The 16,535-nt window shown below is 40.9% G+C and overlaps 2 protein-coding genes across 2 annotated transcripts; one reads left to right on the forward strand and one right to left on the reverse strand.

Annotated features, from left to right (window-relative positions):
• Window positions 1-855: 855 nt before the first annotated feature.
• LOC135475091 (actin, non-muscle 6.2-like) lies at window positions 856-2,729 on the reverse strand. The gene is made up of 2 exons (XM_064754833.1): window positions 2,524-2,729; window positions 856-2,046 (listed from the first exon to the last, which is right to left on the reverse strand). The coding sequence occupies exons 1-2, from the start codon at window positions 2,647-2,649 to the stop codon at window positions 1,042-1,044; spliced, it is 1,131 nt and encodes a 376-aa protein (XP_064610903.1). The 5' UTR covers window positions 2,650-2,729; the 3' UTR covers window positions 856-1,041.
• A 9,573-nt stretch (window positions 2,730-12,302) lies between these two features.
• Window positions 12,303-14,627, forward strand: LOC135475978 (actin, cytoplasmic). The gene is made up of 2 exons (XM_064755958.1): window positions 12,303-12,532; window positions 13,450-14,627. The coding sequence occupies exons 1-2, from the start codon at window positions 12,407-12,409 to the stop codon at window positions 14,452-14,454; spliced, it is 1,131 nt and encodes a 376-aa protein (XP_064612028.1). The 5' UTR covers window positions 12,303-12,406; the 3' UTR covers window positions 14,455-14,627.
• Window positions 14,628-16,535: the final 1,908 nt, after the last annotated feature.

The raw sequence follows: 16,535 nt of genomic DNA on the forward strand, positions 1-16,535 counted from the left end.
TCCTACAAATTTCCTGTCCAAAGCCGGTTTTGAACGAGTACCTCATTTATCCTAGAGATTTATGAACATCAGATCAAAGCCCGCCCAGTCAGCTTTTAGGTGCAGTGTATTTACTACACATATTAACCAGAGCCTGACATCGTAACCTAGAACATCGGTAATACAACTTACGTGATTCCACGCAGTGGTAAGAACCAGCTCGTATAGTCTTATCTGAAGAATCTGGACGTTTTCGTCTATTTTTGTCTACCTTGTTTTCCCGCTCGTGTTTTCTGTTATGTTATTTCCTGTCCCGGTCACAATGAGTCAGCATATAAACAATAACGCTGGGTATTTGCCCGGGACATAGCTGACCCGGTTATACATATTATAAATACGACAGTAAATGGGTAACTTCCACCGTGACTGCCCGGATGCTCATTAGCTGTACTTGTGTAGGTCACACCTGTTCGGCCAGGACTCGTGATCTCTGCCCAGGTATATACACATATTATCAGCGGATTCGTGCATATATGTAAGAGATCGGAGAGTCGTCCACAGCGAGTACCAACCCAAACATACCCATTCGCAGTCCGGCCTACTTCGACATTCCATCCGAGAGCCATATACATGTATGTTATTTTGCTTATCTTGAGTGTAGAGCTTAGCCGGCTGATTCATTCACCAAAGCAACAAGTGAAACCGGCTGCTACACACATGCGCATTCCTGCGTGTCGGCTGACATTTGTGCCTTTGAGGTATATGAATTAATATGTGAAAAATACACTATGCTGTCAATAATGTGGTATCACACGTAGTATCAAATAATGGTTAATATACCTGAATGTGAAGAAAAGTAAAACTAGAAGAAAAAGGAAAAACAATGCAAATTTTTGATTGAGGTTTTTTTTTATCTTTTTTTTTTATAAAACGTTGTATAAAAGATCAAATATGAACGAAAAACAACAGAATGAAGGTCGAGATATTTTAGATAAAGTTCCGTAGTACGATACACTGAGTTTTGTATCACATGTGAAAGACAACAATGTTCAAGATAGCAGTCTAGAAGCACTTCCTGTGGACAATGCTGGGTCCGGACTCATCATACTCCTCTTTGCTGATCCACATCTGTTGGAAGGTGGACAGAGACGCCAGAATAGAACCACCGATCCAGACAGAGTATTTCCTCTCAGGCGGGGCGATGATCTTGATCTTCATTGTGGGTGGAGCTAAAGCGGATATTTCTTTCTGCATACGGTCAGCAATACCGGGGTACATGGTGGTGCCGCCAGACAAAACTGTATTAGCATACAAGTCTTTACGAATATCTACGTCGCACTTCATGATTGAATTATATGTTGTTTCGTGAATACCAGAAGATTCCATACCCAAGAAAGCGGGCTGAAACATTGCTTCTGGACACCTGAATCTCTCGTTGCCAATGGTGATGACCTGACCGTCGGGTAATTCGTAGCTCTTCTCCAGTGATGAAGACGAGGCTGCGGTCTGCATTTCCTGTTCAAAGTCGAGGGCGACGTAGCACAACTTTTCTTTAATATCTCTCACAATTTCTCTCTCGGCTGTGGTTGTGAATGAGTAACCACGCTCGGTCAAGATTTTCATGAGGTAGTCTGTAAGATCTCGGCCAGCAAGATCAAGACGAATGATGGCATGGGGCAGAGCGTAACCCTCGTAGATGGGGACGGTATGGGACACCCCATCACCAGAGTCCAACACAATACCTGTGGTACGACCAGAAGCATACAGAGAAAGGACAGCCTGGATAGCCACATACATAGCTGGAGAGTTGAAGGTTTCGAACATTATTTGTGTCATCTTTTCCCTGTTGGCCTTGGGGTTGAGAGGAGCCTCCGTCAGAAGGACGGGGTGCTCTTCTGGGGCCACACGCAGCTCGTTGTAGAAGGTGTGATGCCAGATCTTCTCCATGTCGTCCCAGTTTGTGACGATACCGTGTTCAATGGGGTATTTCAGGGTGAGGATACCTCTCTTACTCTGGGCCTCGTCTCCCACATAGCTGTCTTTCTGTCCCATACCAACCATCACACCCTAGAAAGTAGCATAGAAGACGATTTTAAGCCCAAATACAAGTTATATTTTTTGGCTGATACACACGACATTTTAGCTTCAGCGGTGTATCTTTAAAACCCCATGCTGTACACTTGAATACAAAAACCTGCCAAGTAAAACTTGGTAAGGCTTTGTGTATTTGGAATTGTCAGATAAGAGCGGTCAGCCCCCACGCCGTATAAACTCAATACATGGTTAATACACTTCCCAATAAACTCATTTACAGGTAACATTTTATTACGAAGGGTTTAAATGGAAGTAGTTCACACAGGTGCATATGGTAATTAAGTTCCCAGCTCCTCAGTTGCGCTGAAGAGCCTAATATACGTTTGAAAGCACAAGTTTGTTGTTATTGAATGGGCATGGATACGAACGATTGGACATTTTCGTGGGTATTATAATGAGCTTTGGCAATGTGTGAATTGGTAGTTTTGATATGAATAAAAGATTTCTTACCTGATGTCTAGGTCTGCCCACAATGGAAGGGAAGACAGCACGTGGAGCGTCGTCCCCGGCGAAACCGGCTTTACACATACCAGAGCCATTGTCGATAACCAGGGCGGCAACCTCATCGTCAGACATGTTGAGTGTTGTTCTGTTTTCCGGCCTGTAAAGAGTGCCTAGGTGAACGTGTTGTTCCTTCGCGCTTGAAAAGCAGTCTGTAAACACGCCCGGTCCGGTTCCCGCTTATAAACTGTTTTATCTTCCTTATGGGTGGCACAAACACTTCAGCACTCACAGCCCACAGGCTGACATACACGTTACCATATATGGTAAGGTTTTCAGACACCAGGCTTCGTGCGACTATTATGCTGTCATAGATTCTCCATATATGGGCATCTGATTTATACATCCTTGTTCATATAGCGAGACTGTGATTATAATGCCCGAGGCGAGACCCGGCAAAATGACACCGGGGTTCAGTAGTGTGCAGGGATATAGACCCGAACAATGTACCGTGTAACACGAGCTATTGACGACTGACTGCACAGCGATATAGCGTGCATTTCGTAGGGCATTTACTATACCCGGACATGGTCGACACGGCGGCGACTCCGGACTGGTATACAGGCTTTAATAATGCTGGAAAGCAGACATAATATGTGTGCCAACCCTTGTCATGTTTGTGAAGCATTTGTCGCGATCCAGTTTAGTGCCAAGGCTTATCTTATAGTTCTCGTTTTCTTATGTAAGCCTTTCTGTTAATCGACCAAGGACGATATCGCTATCATGTATGCATATGTAATGGGGGCCTATATGAATCACCAGACAATATTGGGGGAAGGGTGTGGTAGGCGTGGCGAGAGGTCGGGGAGACAGGTCACACAGATCAAGCGGCAGTCACCCCACCTTCGCTCATGTGACCTCACGGGACGTGGACAACGATGTATGCATCCAACAGTAAAATATTTCTGCTTACTTTCATCGGTGGCTTGGCCAGGCAATATCAAAACAACAGCATCTGGCGCCTGGGAATGAAAACAAGGTTTTTCTTTGTTAATAATGGTCTCATTGTTTCACATGATCGCACGTTTTGTCAGTAGCCTACATACAATCATTTAAATGCTCTATGCATCTCCAAAAGTTGTACAGCAACATGTATATACGCTACTCTCACGCGACATAAAGCAAGTTCTGAATGCTTTGTTAATGCAAGCCGTCTGTAACGATAACGAAACTTTTGTGAGAGGTTCTTTGATGATGTAGGTTTCTCACTCTTTAAAGGCTGAAATTTACTTGTTTTTGTATGAGTTACCCCTGTATGAATACATTTGTATTTTTGAATCCGTGTCTTCGTGAGACATGACAAAAGAATATGTTTTCCGATTAGACACGACATTTACAAGATACCACTATATTTAGCATACAACTCGTGTCTACAATAATAGTTTAAAGCGCTGCATTTTTGCAAATGTGCTCTTTGTTATATTCTACGACGACTAACAACCTTATAAGGTAGTTGCTGTTAGAACATGGACACTCTTAATCCTTAAAGTCCTAAAAATAATTGTTATACCTATGCAAGGGCATTTCACTTATATGAAAGTTCAAATCACGTCTAAAGTGACGGAAACCGGACAGAGCCTTCAGTGAACCACCTCTCCTAATCATACACCGGTACCTAACAATATCCCGAATTAAAAGCATCAGGCGATCAGGTAGGATCTGGATTTGAACATTCGACCTCATTAATCAAAATCCAGTTGTCTATCGACAGAACGCACGGTACCCATTGGACAACGACTGTTTAAGCCTAAATGAATATCCTCCTGTAAAATGCGTATCGTTGGGTTTTACTCAGCTTGTTTGGAACCACCCTATGCAAGTTTCAACACACTGTAACAAATATTAGATAGTTCAGTTGACTCGGAATCTGTCTTACAAAGTAAGTATTAAACACACAAGTTTTTATGTTGAGATGTGCATGGTATGCACTTACCCATGAGAAATTCATTTTGAGGGCTTGTGGACACGCTTTGAGTTAACAACAAATATACAGTAAAAGTGGGAGAGAATGAGCGGATGTCCATGTCCCACGCACCTCAATTCGCATTAGTTTTAGCATATATGGATCTATCTGCAATCGCATAAGAGCAAATTGCATGAATGTACACAATCATATACTACACCTATATGACTTAAAATGTGCATGCATTTACATCTATCTGCATTCATACCTCCGTGTATATTCACCATCGCATGTATATACATCTGCACAAATTTACACCAGCACATTAGTTTTCTTTCTGTCAGTTTTTCTTCACTAAAAAAATTGATTGTCATTGTATCTAAGTGAAAAATTCTTGAGTGTTGTGTTTAACAACAATCAAACATATCAAAAAAATATTTGCACCTGTATGTATTTATACGTGTATATATTTACACCTGTGTGTCTTAACACCTGTATACATATGCACATGTATGTATTTACACCTGTGTGTATTTATACCTGTAAGTATTCACACCTCGATGTATTTACATCTCTGTGTATTTACACGAAACCTTCAGCACAGCTAAATATATCCGATTATTTTCTACGTGAAATATTCCAGGAGGGTATACAATTGATCCTCCCCCTATAGTGTGTGATAGTCCCTTGAGATCTCGGCTGTGACGTCCCGTCTTCAATAACCTGGACTATATTTTTTATAACATTCGTTCAACTTATGTGTCGTATATTATTTCATCAATCGTCAGTACATAGAGTAACAAGATATGAAAGAATTGACATTCTGTTTTCATCATGGAGACAACTAAAGTTTCGGAATCGCTAGTATAGCTTCTGGGTCTACTCTTATCAAACGTCGAGAGGCTTTATCTGACATTGTTGGCCAAATAACCGCATCTGGCACCTTGCGTTTACCAAGGATAGTTTAAATCACTGAATTTTCAGTGAATGTCACACCTGTAGTATTTAGTGTTAAACTAATTCGAAAGTTAAAATGTGATCTGCTTTATAAATTTTAGAAACTTTATTACCGATTTTGAACGAGGCTGATATTTCTTGAAAGATAAAATTCGATGGGATTTACCCTTATCGACTTTTTGCCGAAAAAATTTTCGGTATAGCCTCCTAGGACTTGAGCCAGAATTCAAACATGTTTTGCTCTAAGAAGTTTAAAATTTGTACACTGTTCTCAGCAGCACGATGTACCCTCCACAATCTGGGTTCACACCTAATGACTCTTTGTCGTCGTATGACTGAAAAATCGTAGTGTACGACGTAAAAACCCAAGCGTACGTACAAAATTCGAGATCTTTCCTTTTCTGAGTTTGGCATTTTTTAAACACTTTTAATTTATTAGTTTAGTCTTAAGTTGCTTAATAAATACGGACGCTGGCTTATAGCTCATTTTCTTTTCCACGACACAAGGCATATGTTAAATATTTATACCAGTAGCTTGTAATGGATTCAGAAGGTAATTATACTCATGTGTCGTGGTATTAATTATCGATTTAGAGAAAAACGAGAACCAGATGAGATTAAATTCGATCACTTGTTTCAGTCATAAAATCAACCGTAGTGATTTCTTGAAAGTGCCGGAAGGTGTAGCCACGTATACATTCAGTATACATGTCCGCCGTCATTTGCTCAGTCAGTCTCACTGTAATCACGGACTATCATATCATCTGCTAAAATCAATCTATAAATCACCCACGTCTTGTTCTCCAGTGACCCATGATAAACATGTTTACCTTCTGTCTAAATTAGACTACTTGGCATGTGCGGGCGTGCTCTAATATTCTTGTGTTTTGCTGGCAGACGGCCAGAGAGGAAGCCAGCATGAGCTGGACTTGAACTCAGAGCGACCGCATTGGTGAGAGGCTCCTGGGTCATTATGATGCGCTAGCGCGCTAACCACTGAGCCACTTAGTCCCCTAGCGTGTTAGTGGAGCGAATGACCCAGGACCCTCTTGCCAATGCCGTCGCTGTGAGTTCAAGTCCAGCCCATGCTGGTTTCCTCTCCGGTCGTTCTTGGGAAAGCCTTGCAGCAAATGCCTTACAAACCTCCCGACTTCGACGTCGGGACACATCGAGAGCTGGATTCGAACACGCCACCTTGTTAGCCGAGAGCCTGCATGAATGGCGAACTCGCTGAGGATCTTAGTAAAATTCATCATATAAAATTATTACAAAGTTTGAACATGTTCCCTTGTCTTGTCCGATGTTATGATCTGCAACACAGTTTTTACCTTGACTTGAAATACTGATGTAATTGCAAACATACTGGTCGGGTTGAAAGAACCACTACTGGATTGAGAAGACGGCTGGATATATCATATAATAACACAATCTTGACTTGAAAACATTGATGACTCTGTGTTTTGGTACACATATTCAGTAAAATTCTGTCCATCTTCTTCATTAAATTCTGACCGATTTGCTTTAAGTTACTATCATTTACTATTCCCGCGCCACTACCGCTCCGCCTCTGCTTTTCCGCTCTACCACCCACCCCTGTTTGTAAGATGATCTGTGTATTTCGTGTGCCCCACTCCCAACCATGTTCGTAAGATGGTTTGTGTATTTTAAGTGTCCCTGTCTTAATTGTTTTGTGGTTCTTTAGATGCTCTAGCAAATAACGTAAAAAGATGTTTTATTGCACGAAACACAAACAGTATTATTTGTTTGTGCGCATGCGCAGATTACGATAAGCTACATTCTATGACACTATAACGCTATTGTAAATGGAGTAAAATGTGTTTTAGATTAACTCATTTTCATTCTGTGGTACAGCGTCACTCTTACTGTGTCATGCCGCAAGCATATGTACGAAGAGATAGAATTACCTTTATATTTCTGGGCCTGCATCCGCTGTGGTATTCCTATTACATGGTTCCAATCCCAAGCCCTCACACCAGCAATTTGTCTGTACTAACATACATGTAACACCCTACTGGTTATTCGGCGATATACTTTGTTACGGAATCTGATGAGATTTCTCCATCGTTTGATGACAGCTTTGCTATTTATCGGTAAATATGCTTTGAACCACGCTAAAACGAATCACCATGCAGAGTGAAAAGACAAACAATTATCTGTCATTCTGAAGTAGGCTACGTAAGAGAAAATATAAAAAAACAGCATTAAATCTGGTCAACTGGAGATTTACAAATGTTGGGTTGCCCACATTGCGCCATTATCATGGCACCTACTTAAGAGTAAAGATGATTTTGTGCTTAGCGCATTTTGATTTTGTTGTAAGTGTTTATCCATGTTGTTTATGTTTTTCCCCTTTTGTACATTTTTGCGGATATTTTACTTCTGATTTCGATACTATGGACTTTCGGTAATCTATTACTGCTTTACGTTCGGCTCGGGAAGTTTCTCTCATAAGTAAATATGCCGAGCTGTGGTGGTTATCACTTTTCAAGTGATATCCTCACAAGTATTATCCTGTACAGTTACCAGGCAATTTGACTAGCAAATTATTAAACTATGGTACATACTACCATGTTAAAATGGAAAACTGTTGTTATTAAACTCACTGATATTTCCTTGAATATTTCGTTATTTCCTGAATTGATAAGCTGTTTTATTTGATGAGTTCGTGATAAGATCTATACCAGTACTAGGGACAGGACGTTGTAATGGCTAATAACGTCAGAGAGTTCAGAAAATTGTATACGGGTACATCTGTTTTACACCGTGAAGCTATACATCCTTTATATATACTTATATACTTGTGCCATAGCTATCGTCAGCAGGTTCAACGTGCTATTATGGATGGTTTGACGCAATGTAAAGTGTTTGGTATCGTTTCACGCTAATATGATACGGTGTAACTGATACCAAGGTCAGTGAGACACCAAGGCCATTGACTTCATGGACAATATTACATGATTAAAGTTCGATTAACCAGATGCACGTTTTTTGTGGAATGGAAAAGTTTATTGTTGGCTTGGTTTAACTGTCAAACTGGATGAGTTTAACTGTTTCATAAAGTGTTCGTAAATGGTTAAAAAGCTATACATAAGCCCCACTGACCCAGTAGTTTGTCTTCAAGTCTCTCGTTTGAGGAGGCCACTTGTCGTTTAGCAAGTAATGGAATTCATCTTTTGCACCTTTAGCTCTCGGCATTTTCCAAGTATCTGCGTTCAGCTTTCTCGGATATGAACCATAATCATGCGCACCATCTTCGAGGTCACAAGACTTGAATCTTACTGCGCCCGATGTTTATCTGATCTGTCCACGGATGAATGGTTGATATATGTCACTCGATGCCTTATATAGATAGAACAGAATAGATGGAAATAATAGGAGTCTGTCTACAAACCTGTTGTAGGGGGTAAACTCTTGTTAACCTTTGTGATGTATTCCTTGTCATTGTAATTTGTAGTTATGAGGAAACCTACAAACAGAAACCCGAGTATTTCCAGAAAAGCGAGTTCTGAGAGATTAGATTCCACATGATGATCCCTAACACGTCTCCACTGTACATCTGTTGAGTGTATATATATATATATATATCTTTTTTTACTCTTTTTCAAGACTTGTCCCGCAATGATCAAAGGTCTTTAATTTATAGACAATTCCAATAAAGCGATGACTGAGGTAAAAATTTATTCGATTCATTTTTCTAATGCTCTGGACAATATGTTACCTTTAAGAAACGCCAATTATCCTATAACGCACTTTTGATATGATACGGTCTGGCTTATTTCAAAGATTATAGCTGCCTGCATCACCGCTTAGATGGTGAAACGGAAGAAACTTTTCCTATTTTGGTTTTATTTTCAAAATGCAATCTGATAAACCTGCTAATGGTCGTGGGTTTCCTCACCCTGCTCTGCCAGCTTTCCGCTTTCCTCCCACTATAATGTTGGTCGCCATAGTATAACTGAAATATACAACACAAATGAAATACTTCAGTCTAATAAACAGGTTTAATGTAATTTGTTTGTGTGTACATATGGAAATGTTGGCCTATTATTGTTGTTGTCATATCACGGCTTAAATATACCCATATATGGCTTTAATTGCAGATAAGAGAGGATGTAGTTCCATATAGGGAAGAAATCTAATGCCGTTGTTTGTCCAAAGTCACATGACCTCGGGGCGACTTCACGTGCGAGTGGCTATTTATGGCATGTATGAGAGGACCAGTGGATTGCAACCTTTGATAAATCTGTATGTTGCCTCCAGAACGTAAAACACTTACTGGGTCTTAGTTTTTCACTGACACATATCTCATATATGTAGTCTCCAGGAGAGCCATGGAGACGCCAGTACACGTCATCGTTATTCATGTATGTAAAATCAATGAGAAACTCTGACGGTTGATTAAAAGCCACGGTTTTGTTTTCACACTGCGCAGCAGTTCAGCTCTTGGCAGTAGAAAAGACTTTAAACATAGAATTTTTATATTCCTAGAAGCCAGTGTGAAGCCATGTACCATGCTGTACTACAATATCTAAATTTGAAAATGACTCAAAAAGTACAGCTATACATGTGCATGTTGACTCAGATTGCCCAAATGACCACAAGAGTGGCATCGACCGCTTGTCGTCACCAAGGATCCAGCTGCAGTGAGAGCAGGGGATACAAATTCACTGCCCAATCAAGCAAGCCATTAATTAATAAGTTTTGCTCTGTCAGAGCTGACATCGGGTGACGTTGGTCAATGTAATACATGCTCAAATAAGAGAAGATGGCAGAGAAGTTTGTCACACACGAACATGGTCCACCACGCAGACACTTGTCGTTCAAAACAGTGGCAAGCAAAACATAACTTTAATGATTGGACCTGCTTCCAAAACACTTACCGTTGATTATTAATTCCTGCTGTTAACAGAAACATGTTTTGGAAAACAGGCTATTTTATCATGTCCAAACAAATAATGCTGTGCAGGCCTGTAGATTATCTAATTAGATTGCACCATTGACGAGGTGAACAGAATATTTGCATAACAAAACCTTATTTCAGAAAGAATTTTCTAACTTTCAAACTTGCTTCATTTATCACTATGTTATACTATTGAAGGTATTCACTTACTCGAGTTATAGTTTCCAAACTGGAAAAATCAGTTTCAAGAAAAAAAGGACCTGTTCTATACATGGAATAATCCGCTTCCTGAAGACTGGCCGCTGAAATGGTGTGCGGCTATGTAATTTAGACTTAGTCCATATAAATACGTTAACAGTATCTATCACTTGTACTCTATCTCAGTAAATTATCAGGTTTTCATGAATTCATTATAGATAATCTCCAAGAATAAACTTAAGTGGCCTATTCACGCAGCAGGCCACGTGTATAGTCTATAAATAGATAAAAGCATGTTAGTAATTAGTAAACCACTTTTCAAGTTAACATTAAATCACCACGGTGCCTTTTATACGCTTTCCTGTCACATTATAAAACCGTAAGGGAAACCTATGAACACTAAGGTATACCAGATAGTTGAACGTTGTACATGAAGTACTAGTATACTCAACCACCATCACCACCCCAACTCCCCCGACCCCGACCACAACCACCAGACAAACACACGTCTCTGTATACTTAACAATATCTAATATTGGAAAATGAAATCCACATTTTCTTATCTATTTGAACAGTTCAGTTACATAACATCTGTTACATAATAATACAACCATATAAAGTAACAATTGCATTCCTGCTATTTCCGGTTCTCCCATTTCAATGGCTTTTCGCTTCAATGGTTTCGTGGCCTGTTCAGCAATATTGCCGCCATATTGTGGAAACTTTTAGAAAATGTAATCTCTATATTTTCACCAACATGGCGATCTGTTTACAGATGTAAGAAGCCCACTACAGTCTAAGAGAAACCAACGTATTTCGTCAGGTATCTCAAAAACCTCCAGACTTCATCCTGCAGCCGAAACGGCGGGAAGTGGATTCGAACTCTCGATCTCATCTTTCTCCAGGACAAACCACAAGGCTTTTTCCAGGCCCTTTGCAGATAAGATCTCGTAATATTTACTTTCAGCTCTGAGTCGTTATTTACTCATCCTTATTTGGGCAGGTGGCATTTTACTGATACATGATGAAAGCGTCAGTAAAATATGGCGCTGCTCAGGTATATAGTGTATGTATATTAGATCTGATTTAGTGAGTCACAGCTGGGGTTAGATTTGTAGGTAAACAATGATCGCAGTACATGTACCAATATGGTCAAAAAGTTATAGTGAAGGATTTAGTAAGCGGTCAATATATGCCAGGCCTAGGGTAGTGAGTAAGATCTATATTAAGCTGTGGTGCATAGAATATTGCAAATCCATAATCAATGATAAATGTAAAGTTAAGATGAGCGTTATTATACATGTATATGGTTCTACGCATGACTTTCTTAACTATATATGTAATGTAGAATGGCTGAAGAATAATGAGTTAATTACAATTTGTATAAGCCTTACGCCCCATTAGATTCCCCGGGGGTATATGTTCACGCATACGTAGTACACAAGGGTAGGACGAGATGAGGGTGAGGGGTGAGGTGTACTCTGAATAATTCACAGTTCTATGAAATATTTATCTGCCCAATCAGGTAAAACTTGGCCATACATACCACAATCCACACGTTACAGGTGTAAAGTGAACGAGGTCAACCTGTCATAATTACAGGTGTGTTATAGAGTAACCCGTCATCCTGCCACGGGGGCTATGTTATGCCCATATATGGTCATATCTTCGTCTTTCCCTCGTAAGGCCACGTCATATGCTCTCGATCCGCTCCATTAACCTGAGCGGCACATAAAAGCGGGCTACCGCCCTACACCTGAGCATACCTGGATATCTTACCGAACAGAACACACCTGCTGTGAGACTGGAACTACCTGGCCTATTTGCCTGATACAAATTTAAGAAACTACAAAATGTCTGACGATGATGTTGCCGCCCTGGTTATCGACAATGGCTCTGGTATGTGTAAAGCCGGTTTCGCCGGGGACGACGCTCCACGTGCTGTCTTCCCATCCATCGTCGGCAGACCAAGGCATCAGGTAATATTAGATTTCACTTTATTTTATCACCTTAAACTTCAAACATTCTATATCGTAGACCCGTTCGTAACATACCTCGTTAGTACCGTTTTTAAAACCTACGCATCCAAGGTTTCAATATTTTCTTTCACTCAAGACAGATTAGCACAATAGCATGACGTCACCTATGCCACCCCAATACCCACTGCCTGGGATTCAGGCAATAATAATTTAATTAAAGGAGAAGAAAACTTAAATATCAATCAAATAACATTGAAAAGAGTATGCATTTCCTCGCATGTGCATGCCATAAAAAACATTCTAATATGTACCTCTAGTTGATAAATTATAAATACAGTCCGCGCCAACATCTGCTGTGGGCGACTCCATTTTGCCTAAGAACTAGTCCTGGAGTCTTCTGTGTTAGGAGGAGAATTGCTGTCGGAAACGGCCGAAGTGCAGTTCGTACATTTCCAGTAGAACTCTTCTTCCCCGAAGGTAGCGAACAGTACAGTTCGTTTTCCGCTTGACGATCGGGAAACTGGAATGTTGGACGTAGGTTCCGAGTTTACACGAACAAGCCGACAATTTTAAAGACTCGCATTGGCTGAGAGGCAACGCACCCCCAGCATAAATTACAGGATATTAAAGATGGAGGACGCGATGGACTCAGCGATTTATGCCAGCTTTGCCGTATTCAGGCTTTACGTGTATGGCGCGGAAAAATGGCAAAATTATGCAGCAGGCACCACCAGATAGAAGAAAATGTGCTCTTTTCAGCCTATGGTGTCATGTTTTTAAGTTTTCTTCTCCTTTAATCTAACTCTGCGGTGTTTTACTCGGACCAGTTACGATAACAAAAGATTAAATGTTCTTGTATCATACGCATTTTTATGAACAAAATTATTACATGAATGTGTTCCATCTTGCTTAAATAGGGTGTGATGGTTGGTATGGGACAGAAAGACAGCTATGTGGGAGACGAGGCCCAGAGTAAGAGAGGTATCCTCACCCTGAAATACCCCATTGAACACGGTATCGTCACAAACTGGGACGACATGGAGAAGATCTGGCATCACACCTTCTACAACGAGCTGCGTGTGGCCCCAGAAGAGCACCCCGTCCTTCTGACGGAGGCCCCCCTCAACCCCAAAGCCAACAGAGAAAAGATGACACAAATCATGTTTGAAACCTTCAACTCCCCAGCAATGTATGTGGCTATCCAGGCTGTCCTTTCTCTGTATGCTTCTGGTCGTACCACAGGTATTGTGTTGGACTCTGGTGATGGTGTGACCCACACTGTCCCCATCTACGAGGGTTACGCCCTTCCTCATGCAATTCTTCGTTTGGATTTGGCCGGCCGAGATCTTACTGATTACCTCATGAAAATCTTGACCGAGCGTGGCTATTCGTTCACAACCACAGCCGAGAGAGAAATTGTGAGAGATATTAAAGAAAAGTTGTGCTACGTCGCCCTCGACTTCGAACAGGAAATGCAAACCGCAGCCTCGTCTTCATCACTGGAGAAGAGCTACGAATTACCTGACGGTCAGGTCATCACCATTGGCAACGAGAGATTCAGGTGTCCAGAAGCCCTCTTCCAGCCATCTTTCTTGGGTATGGAATCTGCTGGTATTCACGAAACCACATACAACTCAATCATGAAGTGCGACGTAGATATCCGTAAAGACTTGTACGCTAACACAGTTTTGTCTGGCGGAAGCACCATGTTCCCCGGCATTGCTGACCGTATGCAGAAGGAGATCACAGCTCTTGCCCCACCCACAATGAAGATCAAGATCATCGCCCCACCCGAGAGGAAATACTCTGTCTGGATCGGTGGTTCTATTCTGGCGTCTCTGTCTACCTTCCAACAGATGTGGATCAGCAAAGAGGAGTATGATGAGTCCGGACCCAGCATTGTCCACAGGAAGTGCTTCTAGATCTCATGACAATATGGCTATATCTCATTCTCTCGTGACTGGAAAGAGTTTATTTTACAAAATAGAACCAAATGTTATTAAAGGACAATTGATTTATTTTTTTTTCTATTTTGATCATCTTTGTATATATGTGAATAAAACGTTGAATATTTTTTTATTCTGAAACATTTTAATATTGGTTTACTTTCTTTTGTATTCCCTGATGGCGGACTGGATGATGGGCAAGGTTTGAAGCTACTGCTTTGAATGCAATAATTGTTCAATTAAGACACAGTTGATTAACTGATTGATGATTGGATTGATTGACTGATTAGTGTTGTGTACTTCACTTGAAACCTGGTCATTTGTTCTGCGGAATTTCATCTTCTACTGAAAGGGTAAACATAGCATTACACGGTTCATTGCAACATATTTTCAAGGAAATCCCCAGTTGAAATCTCAAATGAGATTACCACCATTTTTTTTCATTGGGTCGGTGCTTTATGACGAACTGGAGAATCGCTCACTAATAAGATTAGATTCATGGTTGGTAGAAGATGAACAGAGCCCAGCTGAATCCATCGAACCTTCTAAGGTATGTGTTCAAACGTCTCAAGTCAGGCAGCAGTTTGGCCTGGCTTCCAACCTGAGCCCTAGGTGTGGGTCGTTATATTTTGTCAAGAGAGTTAATTAGTGTGGTCAGATGATCAATGGATACTATGACGTTTTAAACCCGCTGATTCATTCATTCATAACCTCATTGGTGGAACCTCCACCATAACCGTTGTGACAGGTATGTGTAATTATAAGCTCGTTAATTCTGTTACATGGGCTCAGGATTTCAGCTATTTTGTTTTTAAATCCTTAGCTGTTAACGCCTTTCTGGAATCCACTTGTTGCGACACGTGTACTCTGATTGTTGGCTTGTGAGCTAGCTTTCCGGGTTCTACTTGTGTCCGGGTGTGTAGTGGCTCGGAGGTATGTCTCGCTTAGTTTTGTCTACTCATTATTCAGCGTTATTATACCATGGGCGACAGTGTTTCTTTGTAGAACTTTTTCAATGCCGACTTACTTACAGCACTTCCTCAATAGACAGCCATGCTGAAGTCACCAGTCATGACGCTCCACTCAGTCACAGTATGATAACACTGGGTCAACCAGTACTTAGCATATACTCTTATCCTATGTAGAACAAGTCGGGAAGTAAAACAGGGGTTCGAGAAAAACATCTACTTTGTGACTTCACAACAAATGGAAAGGGTGCATGAATAAGGTCACCTTGAGTTTTGTGGGCGGCCGACACCAGTGGAATAATTCCCTTTCTTCCTGCTATAAACTCTGTAGATCTGAAAGTCACATAGGCCTGTGCATTCATGCACACATGGTGCAGCTCGTATAAGTATGGTATTGTGAAGAAAAACGATATATGTGAGAGAATGTGTGCAGAACTTGTACACAAGTGTAGCGTCTTCAGTACAGTGTACTAAATTAACTGAGGTGACATAGTTGCTGTGCACATGAATAGCAATGCTGACAAATCTAGGCTCCTTTGTGATAGAATGTTTTCGAAGATTTTCGTTCATACTCTGCTCAAACTCCATTAAATACATTGTCGTGTGTTTGAATTTACCTCCATGCTGCTTGCGGGGTCGGGACACAGCAAAAACAGTGAGAAATGGATTCGAACCTGCGATGTCATTGGTCACAGGCAAATAGACTGCGACGAAAACATTAGTTTAGCCAACTGAGCAAATCGTTCTTGCAGGTTGTTATTTAAGCAAACTATTTCACAATCTATCGTAACTTTGCAATTCTACAAACTGAGCCTTGCCCTTAGCCAGTACTAGGTACCGTTCGTGAGTTTTGACGTAATCATGCCGGACATGTCTTACGTCATCTTTACCGTGCTCTGAATTTACAGGACATAAGTATATCAGAATTGCTCCATCGAAGTGTCTCGGCTTACCCGAAACAACTGTGATGACATGACCTGACTCTAACCACAGTGACATATTTCTGCTATGAACTTTAGACGTCAATCGCTCTTCAATTTTACTGTCAGCGTGACTCTATAGCATATAACAGGCCTGACTGGTGTCAAG

The sequence above is a fragment of the Liolophura sinensis genome, chromosome 9 (genome assembly GCF_032854445.1).
Source record: "Liolophura sinensis isolate JHLJ2023 chromosome 9, CUHK_Ljap_v2, whole genome shotgun sequence".
Lineage (NCBI taxonomy): Eukaryota > Metazoa > Mollusca > Polyplacophora > Chitonida > Chitonidae > Liolophura > Liolophura sinensis.